Source organism: Cololabis saira, chromosome 20 (assembly GCF_033807715.1).
Source record: "Cololabis saira isolate AMF1-May2022 chromosome 20, fColSai1.1, whole genome shotgun sequence".
Classification (NCBI taxonomy): Eukaryota; Metazoa; Chordata; class Actinopteri; order Beloniformes; family Belonidae; genus Cololabis; species Cololabis saira.
In genome coordinates, this window is record NC_084606.1 from 11,734,903 (window position 1) to 11,756,257 (window position 21,355).

Below are 21,355 nucleotides of genomic sequence, written 5' to 3' on the forward strand. Positions count from 1 at the left end.
GACTGAATTCAGTCTTGACATCGTATTGAGTTTTCTGTGAAGACCTGATCAAACTGATTTTTGTATGAAAGAACTTCCTTTGTAAGTATTTAAAGGGGACCTATTACGGCATCTAATACCTATTTTAAACAGGCCTTGAACGTCTTAAAAACAAGCTTTTGATTGTTTTTGCTAAATAAATTAGAAATTTAGCCTCTGAGACATGTCTACATCTTCCCAGTCTCTAACCTCATTATCTATGCAGGATTCTGAGTGGGCGGGGCTATGATAATGAGGCTCTGTGCTGATTGGCTGCCTGAATGACGCGATACACCGCTACGAAAAAATGGTGGAAGCTAGTTAGTTGTGGGCGTGGTTTCACGCATCGGAGGCCAACCTATGTAAATCACATTTTGGTTATGTAACGACGGGAGCAGAATCTGAACGGCTCGTAGATCCACATCACACTGGACGGCTCATCCGGGCGGCTGTACAGACACTGCAGAATTTGTTTGCTTTCCTCCTTCTCTGAGTTGGCAGGCTGAGGGGAGACCACTTTATATATGTTAAAGCAAGAAAAAACGTGTTTTTCATAATAGGTCCCCTTTAATTTCTAAGCACTTCATTTCTAAGACAGTGCTCTTCATATCAAGAACTGCTGTTTTTCTGGAAAACTATCGTAACCGCCTCGTTTTACCGTCACAGCAGCTGGACAGCAGCGCGGCTTCTCTGAGACGATCAACGCCATGAAATAAACATAAAAATCAGTTTTAATGTCTTCACGCTAATCTTTACACAGACATTCTAATAACGTTTGAGGTGTGAGACGCGGTCCTGCCGTCCAAAAGGCCTAGAGTCCAGAAACAGAAACTTAAAACCACATCTAATGGATCCATGCAGAATCTTGTTGTGATGACTGCTAGTCTTAGCAGTTGTTAGCAGTTGTTATGACCAACTGTCCAAAAGTGAATCGGGACATTAATTAAATTTTCCTGATCAAAATCTTCTATTATTTTCCTGTCGTCACATGGACGGAGGCTTTCGTTCAGCGCTGATTGATGGCTGATCATTTGCTCATCGAGTCCATTTCCTTCAGCCCAGACGTTTGTTATGCTAACAACGGCGCTTCAGTAGACTCGTCTTCCCGTAGAAAGTTTTCCATCTCTTTGTGGTTCAACCTCAGTGAGTGCGTTTATATGGGAAGTTTAATTCCTCTTTAATTCAGAATTAAAATTAAATCCGATTTAAAATGAGTAAAAATTACCACGTAAACACCTAATTCCGAATGAAAATGGCCATTCTGAATTAAACTTAATTCCGAAGTAAGTGGCTGGTTTATTCCAATTTTAAATCCGAATAGAATCATTCCACGACTCATTCCACTTTAAATTAATTCCGGTCTTTCTGCGCTGCTCGTTCCCTTGCCCGTCTGTCTCCATGATGCTTATATTCAGCATGTAGACAATGTAGTCAATGTCAATGTAGACACTGCACATTCAACACTTAAAGGGGACCTATTATGAAAAACACGTTTTTTCTTGTTTTAACATATATAAAGTGATCTCCCCTCACCCTGCCAACACAGAAAAGATGATACCCCATGAAAATCTACAAGGTCTGCTCCCCCCCCACCTTACAGAGTCCCCCAGTGTCATGTGGTTTCCGCGGGCCGTTTAGATTTGTGCATTTTCTTTACGTCACCAAAATGCAAACCACGCCCTCGGTCTCCTCCGCTGCTGAAACCACGCCCACAACCAGCTCAGCCGGCCGGGGCGTCCGCCATTGTTTACAAGCGGTGGCTGTTTGAAGAGTGAGGGAGAGTAGAAATGAGGTTTTGCATCAACATTTAGCCTCATAAAAGGATCAGATCCCACAGTACGGACCCGGCAACTGCACACGAGTCAGCGGTAAGTTCCGTTTTTTTATGTCATTTATATTTGTATGATCTTTGCATGGGCTAAGTATTTAGCTTAGCTCCGGAGCCCCGGCGCCGCATACGGACCGGACCGTCGAGGAGCCCCGGGTTCGGACCTCCGAACCCGGGGCTCCGAGCCCGGAGATCCGAACCCGGGGCTCCGGGGGAGAGCCGCTCCGGGCTCGGGGGAGCCGGCGGCTCAGTACCGTAATACATTTTTCTTCTGTGGTTTCAGATCTTTCAAGCAACTGGAGCTGTTCACATTCAGAAGATGCGCGGCCCTTCCTTGAGCCAGCAATAGTGCATACATTTTATTGATATATTTTAACAATAAAGTTGCCATTTGTGAACATTCAGTGTTGTGATTTCTTTACAGTTACATGATTCATTTGTCTTGTAACATAAGAAGTGAAATGATGAGGAATCGGAATAAATAACTGTGGTGTAACTGTTTAGAATTAAATTTAATCTTCCTGTGTGAAGACAAGGTGACTATGGGCTGATTTATGGTTCCACGTTACACCAACGCAGAGCCTACGGCGTAGGTACGCGTCAATTTAACGCAGAACCGTGGACACGCTTTACTACGCAGCTGCTGCTCTTCTCCCCGGAGCGACGCTTTGTCTCCCCTGCTACACGTCATTCAAGCAGCCAATCAGCGCAGAGCCTCATTATCATAGCCCCCCCCCGTCCTGAAAATGAAGCACAGAAAAAGGCTTTATTATCTGTAAAACTATAGACACGGCCCACAGGCTGAATTTCTGATTTAGGTAGAAAAAACAAGCTTTAGATTGTAGATAGATGTTTTTAAGACATTCAAGGCCTGTTTAAAATATACATTAAATGCCATAATATGTCTCCTTTAATAAATACATTTGACAATGACACGTAGTTCGGGAGGGGGGGGGGTCGGTGTCAAATCAATACTTGGCCCTCCCCCTCCCTGTTTTTATGGCATTAATCACATGCACTCAACACCAGGGGCGGGAGGGGGTCCCACATCACCCGCGTTCCCTCACCGGCCTGGGACAGGTGGGTCGGGATACCCGGGCCTGGCAGGGCTCGCCGTGCAGCCTGGGGCGCCTTCTGGCGGTGCTGGACTCCTCCGGGGAGGGGAAAACGGTGCGTGATTGTGTGTCTGTGTCGGTGAGAATGCGGTATGGAAGGGTCCTGCCATGGAGGATTTGAGCCTCCATTGGCAGGACAACAAAACTTAATAATTTATCAGTATTATATTATACAAAGATGGTTATTATTATTATTAGTAGTAGTAGTAGTATTGTTAGTATTATTATAATGTATAGTATATCTTATTATTAGTATAGATATCGGATAAGTGAATGGATGAATGAATGGGATGCCTGGGTCTGGGGCCCTCCGTTGTCAGGCCTGCGCGGGTGTTGCCCTGTTGGGGGGTTCCCTCTCTCCGGGCCCGTCTCCGGTCCCCCCCGCGCCCTCTGCCGGGGGATTGCCTGGGTCGTGGTCCGCCGCCGCGGGATCCCTGGCTGCTTCTTCCGGCGCCGTGGGGGCCCCGCCCGCTGGCCCCCTTGGCCGCCGCCGGGGGGGGGGTCCTCGCAGGCGGTGGGTTGCCTCCCGCCCTCTTCTCCCCTCTGTGGGGTTGCCGGTGGCCTGGGTTCCGGGCTCCTCCGTGTCGGCCTCTGGTCTCGCGGGTGGCGGGGTTGCTCCCCCCCCTCCCCCACTATAGATACACTTCAGGTAGAGCTTTGTTTGGTTTATTACACACACACACACACACACACACACACACACACACACACACACACACACACACACACACACACACACACACACACACACACACACACACACACACACACACACACACACACACACACACACACACACACACACACACACACACACACACACACACACGCATGATCATATACATACACACACACACACATAGACATACACATTGGCTTGTTCACCTGCATGCTGGCTCTCTAGTTTTTGGGGTTAGGTAGCGGTGGCTTAGCTCAGACTGCGATCGGATATCAGGATTTGGGTCGATTGCTGTTCGTGTTTTGTTCGTCTCCGTGCCGGTTTCGTGTTTTGTTTGTGGTTTTTTGTTGCAGATTTCCAGTGCTTGACGTGTGCCTCCGTGTGTTCCTGCTTCCTGGATTGGCAGTGGATGTCGTCACCCCCTCCCCCCCCAAAAAAAAAAAAAAAAAAAATCACTGGGTTTGTATGTGTATATTTATGTATGTGTATGCATATGTATGCGTATATATATGTATATATATTAAATATAGTAATAATGCACATATATATACCTTTGGTTTCTACCGTCATGGTATCAATCATTAATATGTGTGCAGACAAGGTGGAAAAAAAAAAAAAAAAAAAAAAAAAAAAAAATGATGCTTATATTCCACGCTGGGCTTGTTTTCCAAACAAAGTTTCAAGATGGCAGCACGCAGTAAACGGTGGTCAAGAGCAGAGACCATTTATTTAATAAATAGCTTGGAGGACCTGGAAATAATTAAAACAACAGATGGAAGGAAACATCAAAATTGGCTCGCTTCAAAGTTGTAGCGGCTAAGTTTGTTTTTCTTCCGGTCCGCCCCCCTATCCAATCAGAACCTTCCCAACCCCCAGACCTTAAGAGGAATTGGATAAAGCCGATCAAAAGTGTTTTCCATGTAAACCTCAATTCGGAATTACTATTTTCATGTAAACTTGAAGGAAAATAGTTTAATTCGGAATAATTAATTCGGAATAATTAATTCCGAATTAAAAAACATCATGTAACCGTGGCCAGTGACACCGTTTCTTTACCTGCAAACCAACAGACGACACTCGCTCCTCACTGGACAGCAAATCTTTATTCTGATTGGCTGACAGAGACCCCTCCCCCCACACGTAACACCAACATTAATTACAATAACATTTGCATTCATGGACGTGGACGTATGACAGCTTTGGGACGGAGTGGGCCGGAGCCGGGACAGAACCTCTGACCGGGTAGACCGGGTAAGGATGGCTCACATGACCGCTGAGCTGGTGATGACGGCACCTACGACCCTGAGGGCGGAGCTTCCTGAAGCAATACTTTATTTGGCTCGTTAGTGGTTTGACGGACAGGTCAGAGGACCAGTGGGTGGAGTCCTGAATCAGTCAATAAAAACATAACAAAATGTAGTGGTTTATTTTGAAAAGCAGCTTCCTGTCAGTGAGTCTGTGGAGTCGAGACCCCAGTCAGGTTTGGTCTTCGGTTTAGCAGCCAAACAGAGTTGTGCACAGCTGAATCGTGGGTACATTTGTTGGTTGTGACATCAAAATGATGACATTTCAATCAAAACTACGGAAGGATGATGACATGACAAAGTCTCTAACGAGCTTCCGGCTGCTGGACAAGAAGCGGCTGGTTTATTCAGGCGGTTCTGGAGGCGGCGGAGCTAGCCACCACTTTCACAATCTTTCTAGAACTTTTCTTTAAAAAAATGTTTTTTTTTTAATGTCTCTTCAGAATAAAATACTTTTTTTTTTTTAAAAACATGTCACGTACAAAAAAGTGCTAAAATACGAAACCATCAACAGTCCAAAGGTCCAACACGAGTTGTTCTGTGGTTCTCCAGCTTCAGAAAAACATTCAGCGTTTAAAGCGCTTCAACATTTACAACCCTGGGTCTCCGGTGGGACCTGGAACCGACATCCGGACCCGACTCGTGTCAGTCCGGGTTCTAAAGACGCAACCACCGATTTTACGGGTCCCACTTTCACGGCGAGTGATGTGAGCGGGTCACCGATGCGGGACCCGCACGGGTCCACCGGTCCCGGCCTCATGAGTCCCGTCACGTCAGTTCAAGACGGGACATTCAGCACCCGAAGAATCAAATTTAAAAACCTTATAAAAGTTGTGGAAAAGTTCCGGTATGAGTATTTTTTATTTGCGGCATTCCCAAAGACTCCCGAAGATTCCCGACGAAGGCACGGCGGTGAGTGCTGAGGACATCCCAGAATATTCCTCACAGATTTGAAGTGTCCGACACGGTTTGTTCAGCCTCTCCGGATAAAATCCCGATCTTTCAGGACGATGTTCCCGTCTCCATGGAGACAACCGGCGTATTCCCGAAAAAGTGCAGACAGACGTCCGTCAAAATACACCTTCACTGGGCACTTTTCCGGTTGCTGCTAAGTCTCGTTGTCATGGCGACGGGAGTTTGATTACTCAGTTTAGTTCCTAGTTGTTTCATCCTTCTGCTGTGCAGGAAGTTCCTGGTCCAACCGTTGCAGAGAGAGCAGGAAACAGCCCCCCCTGTGGGCGGGGCTTATCTGTGCGGTCACTCATGGCTTGAATTAAACATCAGGTAAAAGGGAGGCGGAGCTTTGGGTTTCCTGAGCAGCGGATTGGGTGGTAGTTTGGCGAGAAACGTCCTGAGCAGGAAGTCGGCATTGTCCCTGCGGCCGCTGGTCGACTCCGTCCTCCACTCTCATTGGTCAAAACAAGCAGGTAGGCGGGTTTGACAGCAACTCTGGACTCTGATTGGTCAGACAGGCGGGAGGCGGAGCCTCTCCGGCTGCAAAGCGTTCCTGTGAATCAGAGTTAGAGCGGGAGGAGCCGGAGACATCCTGAGCGTTGTGGCGTTGTGGGACAGCGTGGCAGTGAGGAGCTGTGATTGGTCAGTAGAGCAAAGTGGGCGGGGCTTTGTGTATCCTGAGCGTCTGGATGGAAGAGAGAATTTTCTTCTGGTGGCCGGCGAGGGTCACGCCCACTCTGAGCAGGTCCCTATGGAAACAGAGAGGAGCGTTAGGGATCCCTGAGCACTGCCTGGCAGGCGGTAATGGATTCACACTGAAAGCGTCAAAAATGGCCTGTCGACGCCTGCAGTGGGCGGTTGCTTTCAAGCTGCGCTGCTGGAGGGAACTGGAGGGAGCAAAGTGTATATAGTCTACATATATCTATTTATAGCAGTGTTTCCGCTAGAAAAAATTGGCACCGGACAATGTGACCGGTAGGGTTTCAATTTACCGGACAAATGTTTGAAATTCCGGTCACATAGGCTATATGAATTGCATATGCTATATGCAGTAGTACGACATCAATGCAAGTCATTTAATAGTATTTTTATTGAAAAAAAAAAACAGGGTTTTTAAAATAAAATAAGTCCCGTCAATTGACTCGGGAGCGTAACTTCAAAAAATAAATAAATATTGCAGAAGCTTGCGCGTAACCTACGGCGTAAGGTACGCAGCGACGCGTACCTTACGCCGTAGGCTCTGCGTCGGTGCGACGCGAAACCATAAATCAACGCACACGTGGATGTCGGCGCCGCGGCTCCGCTTCCTCCCGGCTCCCGGCACCGAGTACTACTCCGCGGTACTGCGGTAACAGTCCTGGGGCCTCATCTATAAAGCTTGCTTGCGCAGAAAAAGCGCCTGAAAGTTGCGGAAGCCACCATCTACGCAAAGCCTCGGATCTAAAAAGAAAAAACTAACCGATGGCTGCCGCTCCAAGCCCACTATTCCACGCCGAAGAGGAAAAAAGAAAGTGTTCTGATTAAAATAAGGAAAGTTGGACTACCCTATATAACAATTGCGTTCATAAGGATAAAGTTTTAAAAAAAAATAAAAATGAAAGAAATTGTCTCTTCTCCCCGTGTGTGTCTGCCTGTCATGCACGGGTACTTGGGCGCATGTTGTTTACTTTTAAGCCGGAATTATGGTTCTGCGTCACACCAACGCAGACCCTACGCCGTAGGGTCTGGCGTAGGGTGCGCGTCGCCGCGAACCCTACGCTGTAGACTCTGCGTCGGTGCGACGCGGAACCATAAATCAACGCACACGTCGGCGCCGCAGCTCCGCTTCCTCCCGGCTCCCGGCACCGGGGCTCGGCGTGTCCCTCTGCGGTACTCCCGGGGACTCTAGTCCCGCAGCACCAGTGAGTATTTTCACCGGACATTTTGACCGGAGAGATTATAAAATACCGGACTTCGGCATATTTTACCGGACAAAGTCCGGCAATTACCGGACAACGGAAACCCTGATTTATAGCGTGCACATCTTCAGTTTCCTATTTCAGCATGGATCACACTTTGGGAAGCCTTCTTTATATTTCTACCTTATTTCCGCATAAGAGTGAGTTTGATGCTCCTTAACAAGGTTGGTCCCGGCTCAACAGCAACATCAGCTAGTTGTTGGTCCCGGTGAAGCTGCAGTCTGTCTGCGGTGAACACTGACACATCGGGTCGGAGCGGATTTGGTCATAATGTTTAAACTGTGTTTTGTGATTAATAAGCACGGTTTTTAATTATTTTGAGTTGGATCGATGTACCAAATAAAATAGTTCAGACCATCCAGCCCCTCAACCATCTGTACGTGTTTCACATGAGCAGTTCAGGTAAAAACGGCAGTCAAATCAGCAAAAATGTCAGTTTGCTGGATGAAATATATTAATTCCTGATAAAATAAGTTTGTTAGTGCGCAGCTCTGCTAATGTATGCATGTGAATGAGTGTATGTTTGTGTGAACATGAAAGTACAATCTGCATTGAGGCTTCTTTCTTCGGGAATCCCGGTCTGTGATTGGACGCTGCCTCAACTGATTTGCATAAAGTTGAGATTCTCTCAACTATAAATTGGTGCTCCCAACGCCTCCAACGCCTCTCGCAGCGAGTTTTCACAGACAATGAATGGCAACCGGACGCCTGTGCCGCCTGTGCCGCCTGTGACGCCTGTGGCGCTTTCAGTGTGAATCCAGGGTAAGACCCACCAGCAGGTGGGCGTGTTTTACACCCTTCAAAGGGGCGGAGCTAACGGCTGGACCTGGGAGCGGCCACATGTTCTTACTCGGTGCTGAGCTGCGAGATGATCTCCAGGCTGGTGAAGCCGGCCTGCAGGAAGCTGTGCTCGTACCGCTCCATCTTGATGGCCCGGAGCCACTCGGAGACGGAGCCGCAGGCCGACAGAAGGGGCGGGACTCGCTGGTCCAGGAGGGGCTGTGAAGAACTGAGACACAACGCCGGGTTACAGGTTTGGAATTGAAATTGAATTGAAATTTTATTTCGAACATGAAACAGTAGTGAAAACAAAACAATAATAATCAATAATAAATACATGTAAATAAGAAAACAAAAAGACAAAAATATAAATAAAAACATGCATCCATCATAATTAACATGCTCGAAAAGGAGGAGGAAGAAGTAAAAACGTATTAAATCCTACCCCATAAACTCTATTTCATTATAATCAAAATTAATTTAATTTCTATACAAAAAACAAAAGATATCTTTATATATCTATATATTAGGGCTGCAGCTATCGAATATTTTAGTAATCGAGTATTCTACTGAAAATTCCATCGATTAACCGAGTAATCGGATAAAACATATTTTTGTTTAGTTAAAGAGCAATTATAAATATACATAAGATGTTAGATGTTAATTGACATCAAGACTAAATTATATAATCCAGTAGGTTCATGTTTGTGCATTTAAAAACCCTGAACTTACACCAGTTGACCAAATTCACTGCCTTCACTCAAAAAACTAAGGATCTTACCAAGAAGTTTTCTTATTTCTAACCTAAAAATGCCATTACACCTGATAACACACATCACTTAAAAGGTTAGGTGTTTTTCCCACGTGTTTCAATTGAACTTTCATTTGTGTCAAGCAAATTTTAAGTTCTAGTTAAGTTTTAAGTTAAAGTATAAGATTTTGAGTTTTGGCAGTGTTCAAAATAAAATGATGAGCCCTGCTGTATTGGAGCACATTTTCTTTTAGTTAAAACTGTAGCGGGAACAGATGTTTAGAGGAACCTATGTATGTACCGGGTTAGAGGGGGAACATATAGGGGAACGGACCAGAAGAATATAGAGTGGATTAAAAATAAAAGTTAAGCACATATGGACATACATACACACACACAAATGTTATATGAATATCAATAATAACACATCCTCACACCTGTATACACTGATATAAATATACCCATTTATAAATTAATATATCAGTATCAACAATATATAAAAAAAGAAAAGAAAACAAACAGGCTAGTCTAGTCTAGTCTAGTTTTCCAGACGGGATGACGGCGCTCCCCGAGCCTCACCTGGACCCTTCCGTCTGCGTCACCTTCAGCGAGGCGGGGTTCCGGATCAGCCGGTCCAGCGCCGCCACCACGTCGCAGAACCGGGGCCGGTTGGCCCGCTCCTTCTGCCAGCAGTCCAGCATGAGCGAGTGCAGGGAGGCGGGGCAGTCGGGCGGCGGCGGCAGCCGGTAGTCCTGCTCGATGGCGTTGATCACCTGAGGAGACGGGTTAGAGGTTAGTGGAGGTTTCGGTCAGGAAGGACTGGGGGTGGGGGGGCGGCCCGGTTCTGTCCTTACGTCCTGGTTGCTCATGTCCCAGTACGGCCGCTCCCCGTAGGACATCACCTCCCACATCACGATGCCGTAGCTCCAGGTGTCGCTGGCCGACGTGAACTTCCTGCTCGGACAGAAAACACATGTCAGAGTTGAGTCTGGGGCTGGCGCCTCATGCTACCGACAGAACCGGCGCTCACTCACCTGTAGGCGATGGCCTCAGGAGCCGTCCAGCGGATGGGAATCTTCCCGCCCTGAGAAACAAACGCAGCCGGGTTACCGAGCCTGTCAGAGTAAGAGCCCGCGGGACGTCTGCCCCCCCCTCATTACTCTACTACAGAGGTTTTCAACTGGTTTTGTCCCAGGGACCACCATTATAACCAAGAAGCAACTCGGGGACCACTGCTTTTGGGGATGTTTGTTTTTATTTTGCACCTTTCTTTTAAAGGAGCATGAGGCTCCTTTTAAGAAATGAGACTCTCTAGCGCCACCCTTCACCAAGACGGCCGTTGGGGGTACTGCAGCCAACAGTGAAGCCGGCACGGGAGAACGGGGAGAACGTGTATGCAGCGTCATGTGACGTCACATCCGCAGGACAGCGCGGGAAATTCGGGACCCGGAATTGCAGCACATTTTGCAGCACACAGCCTGTTCAAGGCAACGGAGAGATACACTAGAGGGATCATTCTTTTGGGTTTGGAACGCTTCATCTGACATTATTACTAGAAAACTTAAAACGTATACGAATTTTTTTCATAAATCCTGCCTCAATCCTGCCTCATGCTCCTTTAAATAAGAGTATGGGCCTATATAGGCTATTTATTTGCATCAGTGTATATTTTTATTTGCACCTTTTGCTATAAAAAACAAAACAAAACAAAAAACAGTCAATGAAAAATGAACAATACAAAGCCAAGAGGGTTTATAATATTACAAAGTTCACTCTCACTCATTTGACATAATTTGGATGGGTAAATTATTCACAAAAAGGAATAATAAATGGAAAATAAATTGAGTCTAAAGAATAAATATATATTTTTTAAATTATTATTGTTTTCCATTTACAATTTCACGGACCACCTGCAAGAACGCCACGGACCACCAGAGGGCCGCGGACCACCTGTTGACAATCCCTGCTCTACAAGGTAAAACCTGGAGGACCAAAGCGGTCCTGCAACTAGGTCTGGGAATCGAGAACCGGTTCTGAATAAGAACCGGTTCCCAATGTTTCAATTCCTTGGAATCGTTTCCATATTTTTCAAACGATTCCCTTTCCGATTCCAGTGAGCATGAATGACGTCATCACGCATGTTGCATAACATGCGTAAGCCAACAGTTGATATTACACATGGCGCCCAAGCGATACAGACGTACAAAAGTCTGGTTATATTTCAGTAAAAAAGACGACAGGCTAACTTGCAATACTTGCTAATTAAATATTTCATCAAAGGGAGGAAATGCTACCAACATGCAAAAATATTTGCGCACACAGCAGCAATAATGATCAAGGAATGTAGCGTTTTCCAGCAGCATCAGCAACGTTAGCATGTCCTTGGCTAATAATAATGCAGGTAACTAATTAACTAGTGAACACTCCCTATCATATTAGCGCCATTTGCCTCATTGTTGTCCTTTTTTTCCAAATGGGAAGCGATAAGGGAACTGTTAAAGAACCGAATTGGTGAGCAGAATCGAAAATGCAATTGGAATCGTAAAAATCGTATCAATTCTCAATCAATCTCAATCAATCTCCACCCGCAACACCACCTGGCGTCCTCCGACACCTGTACGGACTCACCAGAGAGCTGGTGTACGTCGGGTCGGACGAGTTCTCCGTCAGGAACCGGCTGAGTCCGAAATCTGATACCTGAAAAACCCAAAGAGGAGAGTCACATCCCAGTAGAAACTACCGACCACTCAGGTCCGGACCCGGACCTGCGGTTCCTCTACAGATCATTATGGCTCTTTTCCACTAGTACCTACTCAGCCCAACTCGACTCGCCTTAGTTCTTTCCCACTAGGGGTCTAACGTGCCGAGTAGATACTTTTCCTGTAAATACCGTATTGTCTGGACTATAAGCCGCTACTTTTTCATAGGTTTTTAACCATGCAGCTTATAAAAAGGTGTGGCTATTCTGTGGATTTTTCTTCCACCGCTCGGGGCGCTCTAACCGGAATTAGAATCAAAACTAAGACAAAATAAATGCAAAGAAGAATACGCTACTTCTTCTTTAGCAGATAGAAGTAGAAGCAGATTTCAAACAGATAAATAAATACTGGTTATTTTTTTCGGTTATTTTCTCTTGGTTCTGTCCCGTTTTAATCAGCAAAGTTGCTGCCGTGTTAAAAGACACTGTTAGGAAAGGATCTATTTAGGTACAAACATGTACATCATTTACAGTTCAAAATCATTCTGTACATGTAGTAAATATCTAATCTAACAACATAAATATCTGCGGCTTGCATATCTTTTTTTTAAATACAGCGGATGCGGCTTGTATATCTTTTTGTAATTATTTTTTTAGAAATAGAGCGGATGCGGCTTATATGCAGGTGCATTCTTATAGTCCATAAAATACGGTACTCTGCCGAGGTTCTAAGCGGCTGAGTCGGGCTGCATCTGACATCATCCTACATCTGATCTGGGTATTGAAAAGAAACGAGGGCGTGGCGAGTCGGGCTGAGTGGGTACTAGTGTAAAAGCGCCATTAGGGTCTGGGCCAGGTCCAGTCAGGACCAGCCAGGTCCAGTCAAGTCCAGTCACCTTGCAGACCAGGTTGGAGTTGACCAGGATGTTCCGGGCCGCCAGGTCTCGGTGGACGAAGCTCATGTCCGACAGGTACTTCATCCCGGCCGCGATGCCGCGCAGCATCCCCACCAGCTGGATGGTGGTGAACTGCCCGTCGTTCATCTGCAGGAGAAATCAGCTGAGCGTCACACACGGAACCCACGGGTGCCCAGGCGGGCCGAGGTGCAGTTCTGCTTCTGTCTCACCCTCAGGAAGCTGTCCAGCGCTCCGTTCTCCATGAACTCGGTGAGGATCATGACGGGGCAGGAGGTGGTGATGACGCCCTCCAGGTGGATGATGTTGGGGTGCTGGAACTGACCCATGATGGACGCCTCCGACAGGAAGTCCCGCCGCTGCTTGTCCGTGTAGCCGCCCTTCAGCGTCTTGATGGCCACGTAGTTTTCCTTACGGCCGGGAATCCTGAGCCGGCCCCGGCACACCTCGCCAAACTCCCCTGGACAGGTAGACGGAGTGAAATCAGCCGGGGCTGGAGATCCATTCAAATGTCAAGAATCGATTTGTTCCGATTCTTAAGATTCAGATTCGATCTGATTCGATTCGGATACTGATTTGGGTTAGTGTTATTAAAACAGTTTTTTGAGCTGTTGCCTGAAAGATATGACTGTGTAGTTATGCAACATATTAATACTTGTATTATATTGAGATTCAACAGCAAGTATTGGCAGCTAATGATGCTGTAAGGACCAATCAGCTCCCAGAATGCTGATAGAACTGCTTTCAGAAACATCTTGTGGGTCAGAATTATCAAACAGATCCAGGGCAACAAACAGAGGACGTATGAAATTGTTTTTTATCTTTTCTCACGTTCCATTTTCATTTTTTCCATATTCTGTCTATTTCGGTTTTTAATTTTTGAGAATTAGGTTTTTAGCATTTTACAATTTATGCAATTATAACAGAAAATTTTAATGTTTTCATACCTTTAAACATATTTAAAGGCAAAAACATGGCACCAGTTATTCTTGTGTCCAACAAAACATTCCTTTTTTGGGCATAAACAATAAAATACCAAAAGTTGTAATTTTCCCAGTGTCCTCAGTCCAGCTGTGTAATTGTCAAGTCCGTCCCCACTGAGCAGCTGAAGAAGTGTGTGTACACACACACGCACGCACGCACGCATGCACGTCTCGTGTTTACTTTTAATAACGCAGGATTCACGTCGGAGAAGAAACCAGATCTGATGTTTGCTCAGCGTGAACGCGGCTCCTCGCGGCGCTGGGAACGTTAGCGTCCGCTCTCTCGGGTCAAAGATCAGAGTCCTCTGAAGGACTTCACAAAATAAAAGCCTCAGCAACGGTCGACTTTCTACAAGGTTCCTAAAAAGTTCTGCATAAACAGAACCGTGGTCCGAACAGGATGTGTGAGAATGTTTCCAGATGTGTGCTGAAGGTTCAGAAGAATGGGTTTCAAAGGGTTCCTGGTACTTTTGCGTACTTGTAGAGGTTCTTTGGTGAGTTATTGAACTGGTTCCCAAGTTCCAAAGACAGTCCTGATATTTAAGTTTGAATACATTTTAATTTTGAAAAATTCTTCAAACATTTACCAATTTATCAAAAAGTTCTGGGAACGTTCCTGGGTTTCTTTTGGGGTGTGAAAATATTCCCAGACTGTTAAATCAGGATCAAGGTGCCAGATAGTTCCTAAAAAAGGTTCCTAAAATAAAGCCTGGATTCATTTCTGCTTATACAAAACTTGTTTGTAGTTCTGGAGTCAAGCTACAGGCTCCAGCAGATGGATGGATGGATGGATGGATGGATGGATGGATGGATGGATGGATGGATGGATGGATGGATGGATGATGGATGATGGATGGATGGATGGATGGATGGATGGATGGATGGATGGATGGATGGATGGATCAAGTCAGACAACCGGGATATTTGTAAAAGTAACGTTCCTTAAATGGATCCTGGAAATCTGTCAAGATCAAAACCTTTTACATCTTTTAAAATACTAATAATTTCCGGGGCCTATATTCTTAAAAGATTCCTCAAATGTTCTCCAGCAGTTCCGGACTCCCTGAGGGCGGTCTCAGGTTCTGGGACTCACCTGCTCCGATGACTTCCTCGATCTTGACGAAGGTGGCGTCGATCTCCTTGGCGAACTCCCGGACGGCCTCGTTGGGGTCCTCGTAGGTGAAGGGGTCGATGTACACCTTCATCGCTGTTGCATCGTCATCAAAAGTAAAGAAACACAAACGTTTGTTCATTATTTACTCAAATATTCTGGCCTTGAATGTTTGTAGTAAATTAAATATGAACTTTTGTAAAATCCCTGATGGATGTCTGCTTATAGAACTGTTCAATCATCCCGTCAATCTGTCTGAGATCTGACTGAAATCTGTCTGAAATCTGTCTATCTGACTGAAATCTGACTGAAATCTGTCTGAAATCTGTCTATCTGACTGAAATCTGACTGAAATCTGTCTATCTGACTGAAATCTGACTGAAATCTGTCTATCTGACTGAAATCTGACTGAAATCTGACTGAAATCTGTCTATCTGACTGAAATCTGACTGAAATCTGTCTGAAATCTGTCTATCTGACTGAAATCTGAAATTTGTGTGAAATTTCTCTGAAATCTGACAGAAATCTGATTGAAATCTGTCTGATATCTGATTGGAATCTGTTTTAAATCTGACTGAAATCAGTCTGAAATCTGCAGTTTTCCTTCCAGACGTAACAGTTTGCATCAAGCCGTCTGATTGGCCCACGTGTAACTCAGTATGTGATTGGCCGCGACTCACTCTGTCCCATCTGGTAGTGTCCGGTCCGGTCGTTGACCTCGGAGCGCCTCGTCCTCCTACTGAGAGACAGACAGGATGAGATACACACACACACACACACACACACACACACACACACACACACACACACACACACACACACACACACACACACACACACACACACACACACACACACACACACACACACACACACACACACACACACACACACACACACACACTCAGGAATGTGATCGTCTCTCTCAGAGTGTCGGGTTTCCTCCTCTTAATTTAGTTGGCAAGTGTTGTGTGTGTGTTAGAGTGTGTGTGAGCGTGCGTCTGTGTGTGTGTGTATGTATGCACGTGTGTACTGTATATGTACATGTGTATGTGTGTGTGTGAGTGTGTGCATGTGAGTGTGTGTGTGTGTGTGTGTGTGTGTGTGTGTGTGTGTGTGTGTGTGTGTGTGTGTGTGTGTGTGTAAGTATGCACGTGTGTACTGTATATGTACATGTGTGTGTGTGTGTGTGTGTGTGTGTGTGTGTGTGTGCATGTACATGTACATGTGTGTGTGTGTGCTCTATTGTTCTGCAGAGGACAGCAGGGAGGAGTTTCCTGAACACGGATCTGTCTTACCGGTAGCAGAAAACTCCAACAATCGCCACGGCGACCAGCAGCAGTGTTCCCGTGGAGACGAGGACGGCGGTGAGCAGCAGCTGAGTCTGATTGACACCTGTCAGAGGGAGTCGACGTGTCAGGACAGGAACAGAATCATTTATGATAACGTCATTTTTACCTCTTGTCAGAAATTATTTGGTTAAATTATGACTTTTCCCTCCTAAAGTTACAACTTTATTTCCCTAATATTTACTTCTCTTGTTACATTTTTCTCCTCAAAACTTAGCGTTATATTCTGATTTAATAATATTCAAATATTTGGACTCGTCTAATAAGACCTGGAAACAGGCATTGTGGCATAGAATTGTCAAATTGGTTTAATTCACTGTACGAATTGTTACAGATTACTTTTGTAACACGGATTTGACCCGGTCTTTGTACGTTTTGACCGTATAGAAACGTAATTCTTGCCATTTTAAGAATGAGATGTGTACCTGCTGTATTCTACTGCCCTTACTTTTTAACAACTTCTGCTTTTTACTATTTTACCTCTTTTCTTACCATTTTATTTCATTGTATTTGTTATTTACTGTTTAATTGTGTCTTGCCGCTTTTAATGTTGATGTAAAGCACTTTGAATTACCTTGTGTTGAATTGTGCTATACAAATAAACTTGCCTTGCCTAATATTTGGACTCGTTTGGTTTCTGCATTGATTTGTGTATTTTTAATAAAAGCTGCTCAATAAATGTTTATTTTGTTGAAGAAGCTTCAACATCAGCAGCTCTGGACTCGGTTCTGGCGTGAAGCCGTGCTTCCTTCCTTCTCCCTACTATTTATCGGTGTCAAATAACCTAATAACCCAAAGGCAGCTGGAACCGGCCCGGCCGGCCGGCAGAAACCGCGTGGTGAGTGTGGGGTCGTACCGTCCGGCAGCGTGCTGAAGCTGCTGGCCGCGCTGAAGGAGCCGTATCCGGTCTGGGAGCGGGCGCGCACCTGGACCTGGTAGCGCGCCGCCCGCTGCAGCCCCGTCAGCACCACGGAGGAAGACCTGCTGGACACGTACTGCCACTGGCCCGCCTCCTCGCCGTCCCGCCGGCTGTAGCGCAGCTGGTAGTCCAGGACCTGGTGCTGGTTCTGCAGGACCGGCACGGCCCACTCCACGGACAGGCTGCTCTCCGAGGCCCCCACCCTCTTCACACCTGACACCGGAGGAGGAACTGGAGCCAGACCACAAACACATCACCCATCAATAATCAAATCAAGCAGAAATCAATTCATTCCTTCACACAATCAGTATTAGAAATTCATTTTGAGTTAAGCTCCAATTTGTATTTATTAAATGACACACTGGATCTTCAGTTAGACTGGAAAAAAAGCAGGATATTAATTATGATCACATACTTCGCTAAGAAATGCATACCTTTACTTTGGAAAGATGATTCCCCTCCAACTTTCAAGTTTTTTTTGGATCAAATTTAAGTTTTTTTACCATTGGAAAAATTTACTTTGGAAAAATGCAACCGTGGTCATATTTTTCAAGAATTTTGGTTTCCATTATTTTAAAAACTGGAGAATTTTTCCAAAGGGGACCAATGAGTATCTCTATTTTCGAACTTGTGCCTTATATGTATGTATGTTTGTATGTATGTATGGATATATATATATAGTTTGATATCGCTGTTGCTGCCATTATATATTTTATTTATTTATTTATTTTTTTAATATTTATTTAATTTTGTTCTCCCTTAATGTATGTGTTTTTTTTTTTTTTTCCTCCCTAGGGTAATGTGAAAATGTGAATTGTGAAAATTATTGTGAAATAAAAAGATATTAAAAAAAAAAAAAAAAAAAATCAAGCAGAGTTGTCGAAAAGGGCATTGTGGGTAATGTAGTACCGTCTCTGCTGGTGGTGACGTTGATCCCGACGGAGGCCGGCTCTGAATGGCTGACAGCCGAGACCCCGTTCAGTGACTGGATGGTGAATGTGTATCTGGATTGTGGGCGGAGCCCCCAGATGATGACGCTGCGCTGAGTCAGGCCCGACTGGGCGGGGCGATAGAGAACGCTGTCTTCACACGCGGAGCAGGAGCCAACCGATCCCTGCGGAGAGACAAAGGTCAAGTCAGGTCACGTGACCGACCGCTGAACCTGCGTCAGTCTCACGCTGACGTCCAGCTGGTTGCAGTTCCTCGGCCGGAACAGTGACCCCGACCGTCTCCGCTGACCTCCAGGTCCAAGTGTCCAACGTTGGAGCAGAAATAAACACATTTACAGTCTGGTCCCATCGTTTGACTGCACATCCATGAGGACTGAGGGGGGGATGTTTTTGTACAACCAGGAGAGTTTATACAAAGCTATTAGGGCTGGGCGATACGGACCAAAAGTCATATCTCAATATTTTCTAGCTGAATGGCGATACTCGATATATATCGATATTTTTTTTGTGACATAATTGGGGTTTCCCCAAAAGCATTATAGCATAGCATCTCTGTTAGCTTCATTTTTTTCTGAGGCAAACCCTTAAAAAAACAGTCAGTTTTAATACAAAGCCTCGTGCCAAATGTCACACAGGTTCCTTTATTAACAGAGGTCTGCACAATATCAAAATGTATAAAACAAATGAAATAAAAATAAACTGCCTGCATATATAGAATAAAAATGCTTCTTGAATAAAATAAAACAAATATCCCTTTCCTGCATAACAATCAAATTAAAATACACTGTGCAATTAATACAATGTAGACAGTAACAGGCAGACTTTTCCACTGAGGTTGACAGTTGTGCAAATAACAAAACATTTGTGCAAATCTCAAATAAAACATTCAAGTCAATTTGTCACAAAATAAGCTATATCAAAATAATTTAAAAAAAAAAACAAAAAAACAACATATCAATATAAACGATATTGTCTCGTACCATATCGCGTTTGAAAATATATCGATATTTATTAAAATCTCGATATATCGCCCAGCCCTAAAAGCTATACATTTATTTAAAATGTGATTGACTGCTGGCTGTTATCACGCGCTACAGCGCTTGTATGAACCAGTGTTGGTCACGACCGGGTCTAGTAGTACAGTAATCCCTCGCTATAACGCGGTTCACCTTTCACGTCTCGCTGCTTCACGGATTTGCATTGTGCATCATGTTCTGCATTCTGATTGGCTAAACAGTCTCCGCGCTTCTTCACTTCCTGTGTCAATAACGTTGGTTGCTTAGCAACAAGCTGAGAACGACCAATGAGCTTCAGCAGCAGCTCAAGAACGGGACCCTTTGATGAATCGTTCATTACAGTTCTCAAATATAATCCATGGTGGCATGTCGGTTTATAAGAATCTTTTCGCGACAACAACTACCCATAACTATGTTCTTCTCTGGAAAAAACACATCTGCACAGCTGGCTTTAGAAGAAAAAGACGCTACAGAGCGAGTCAGGATGCAGCGGCATCAGAAGAGCAGTGAAATACGCAGCAGTCACAGTTTGTCCTACTGTACTTACTGTATTTTTTCATTTTTTATTTTCTCCCGTTCAAATCCAATTAATCGGGTCAGGCTGGGGCGGGGCTGATCTCCGCAATTTGAAGTATAATAATTGTAAAAAAAAAAAAAAAAAAAAAAGGTTGCTACTGCGGATTTCACCTTTCAGGGGTTCTTTTTGGAACGTAACCCCCGCGAAAAACCAGGGATTACGGTACATCCAGCTGGACATGTGTGACGGCAGTCTGCACATGTTTGGAGGGTCGGCTTGAGGAGCTGGGAGCAGAGCTGACTTTGATTGACATGTGGTGGGCGTGTCCCCGTCAGCGACATGGCTGCGACCCGCACGAAGAAAAACGGGCTCAAAACCGCCCAGAAACCACCGGCTGGTTTTAGTCTGTGGCCTCCTCACCGTAGCCGTAGCGAGGAGTCACATGACAAGCGTGCTGAGCGGTCGTGTGACCGGTGTGGAGGGGGCGTACCTTGGCGGTGGAGGCGGGTCCACAGCTGGAGCACAGAACCCGGTAGGTGAGGTCCCGTCGGCCTCCCCGGTCCAGCGGTTCGCTCCACTCCAGCGTCACCATGGTGTCGTTGGGATGACTCACCGGGAGGCGCGGCGCCGAGGGCGGGCCTGGGGGGGGCAGGGGTCAGAGGTCACAGCGTGTAAGACTAAAAGGTGACTTCTGCTAGCTGGTCTTATAGCTGCTAAAAGATGATTTGCCTGCTGATAGAAACCACCACACACACACTGGCTGCGTTTACATGGGAAGTTTAATTCCTCTTTAATTCAGAATTAAAATTAAATCCGATTTAAAATGAGTAAAAACAACCATGTAAACACTTAATTCTGAATGAAAATGGCCATTCCGAATTAAACTTAATTCCGAAGTAAGTGGCTGGTTTATTCTGATTTTAAATCCGAATAGAATAATTCAGCGATCATGTATACACCCATTCCGCTTTAAATTAATTCCGATCTTTCCGCGCTGCTCGTTCCCTCGCCCGTCTGTCTCCATGACGCTTATATTCCACGCTGGGCTTGTTTTTGAAACAAAGTTTCAAGATGGCAGCACGCAGTAAACGGTGGTCAAGAGCAGAGACCATTTATTTAATAAATAGCTTGGAGGACCTGGAAATAATTAAAAAAACAGATGGAAACAGGAAACATAAAAATTGTGAGCTTTTCAAAGTTGCAGTGGCTAAGTTAGTTTTTCTTCCGGTAGACGTAACTTCCGGTCCGCCCCCCTATCCAATCAGAACCTTCTCAACCCCCAGACCTTGAGAGGAATTGGATAAAGCCGATCAAACGTGTTTTCCATGTAAACCTCAATTCGGATTTACTACTTCCATGTAAACTTGAAGGAAAATAGTTTAATTCAGAATTATTTAATTCAGAATAATTAATTCTGAATTAAAAAACATAATGTAACCGTGGCCAGTGTCTGTGAGGGAGTGGCTCTCCTCATTCCAGGATATTGTACAGTTGGAGCCACATCACGTTTA

At 45.2% G+C, this 21,355-nt stretch overlaps 1 protein-coding gene across 1 annotated transcript in view; it reads right to left on the reverse strand.

Moving 5' to 3' along the window:
- Window positions 1-4,729: 4,729 nt before the first annotated feature.
- LOC133420764 (ephrin type-B receptor 4b-like) overlaps window positions 4,730-21,355 on the reverse strand; it is a 43,652-nt gene continuing 27,026 nt past the window's right edge. Inside the window, exons 7-20 of the mRNA XM_061710562.1 lie at window positions 20,335-20,483; window positions 18,271-18,475; window positions 17,299-17,592; window positions 16,392-16,488; window positions 15,774-15,829; window positions 15,076-15,189; window positions 13,212-13,459; window positions 12,982-13,128; window positions 12,016-12,084; window positions 10,422-10,471; window positions 10,242-10,341; window positions 9,967-10,160; window positions 8,707-8,865; window positions 4,730-6,647 (exon numbers count right to left, since the gene is read on the reverse strand). Coding sequence (XP_061566546.1) covers window positions 6,542-6,647; window positions 8,707-8,865; window positions 9,967-10,160; window positions 10,242-10,341; window positions 10,422-10,471; window positions 12,016-12,084; window positions 12,982-13,128; window positions 13,212-13,459; window positions 15,076-15,189; window positions 15,774-15,829; window positions 16,392-16,488; window positions 17,299-17,592; window positions 18,271-18,475; window positions 20,335-20,483 — 1,988 coding nt within the window. The 3' untranslated portion in view covers window positions 4,730-6,541. The remainder of the gene's footprint in view (window positions 6,648-8,706; window positions 8,866-9,966; window positions 10,161-10,241; window positions 10,342-10,421; window positions 10,472-12,015; window positions 12,085-12,981; window positions 13,129-13,211; window positions 13,460-15,075; window positions 15,190-15,773; window positions 15,830-16,391; window positions 16,489-17,298; window positions 17,593-18,270; window positions 18,476-20,334; window positions 20,484-21,355) is intronic.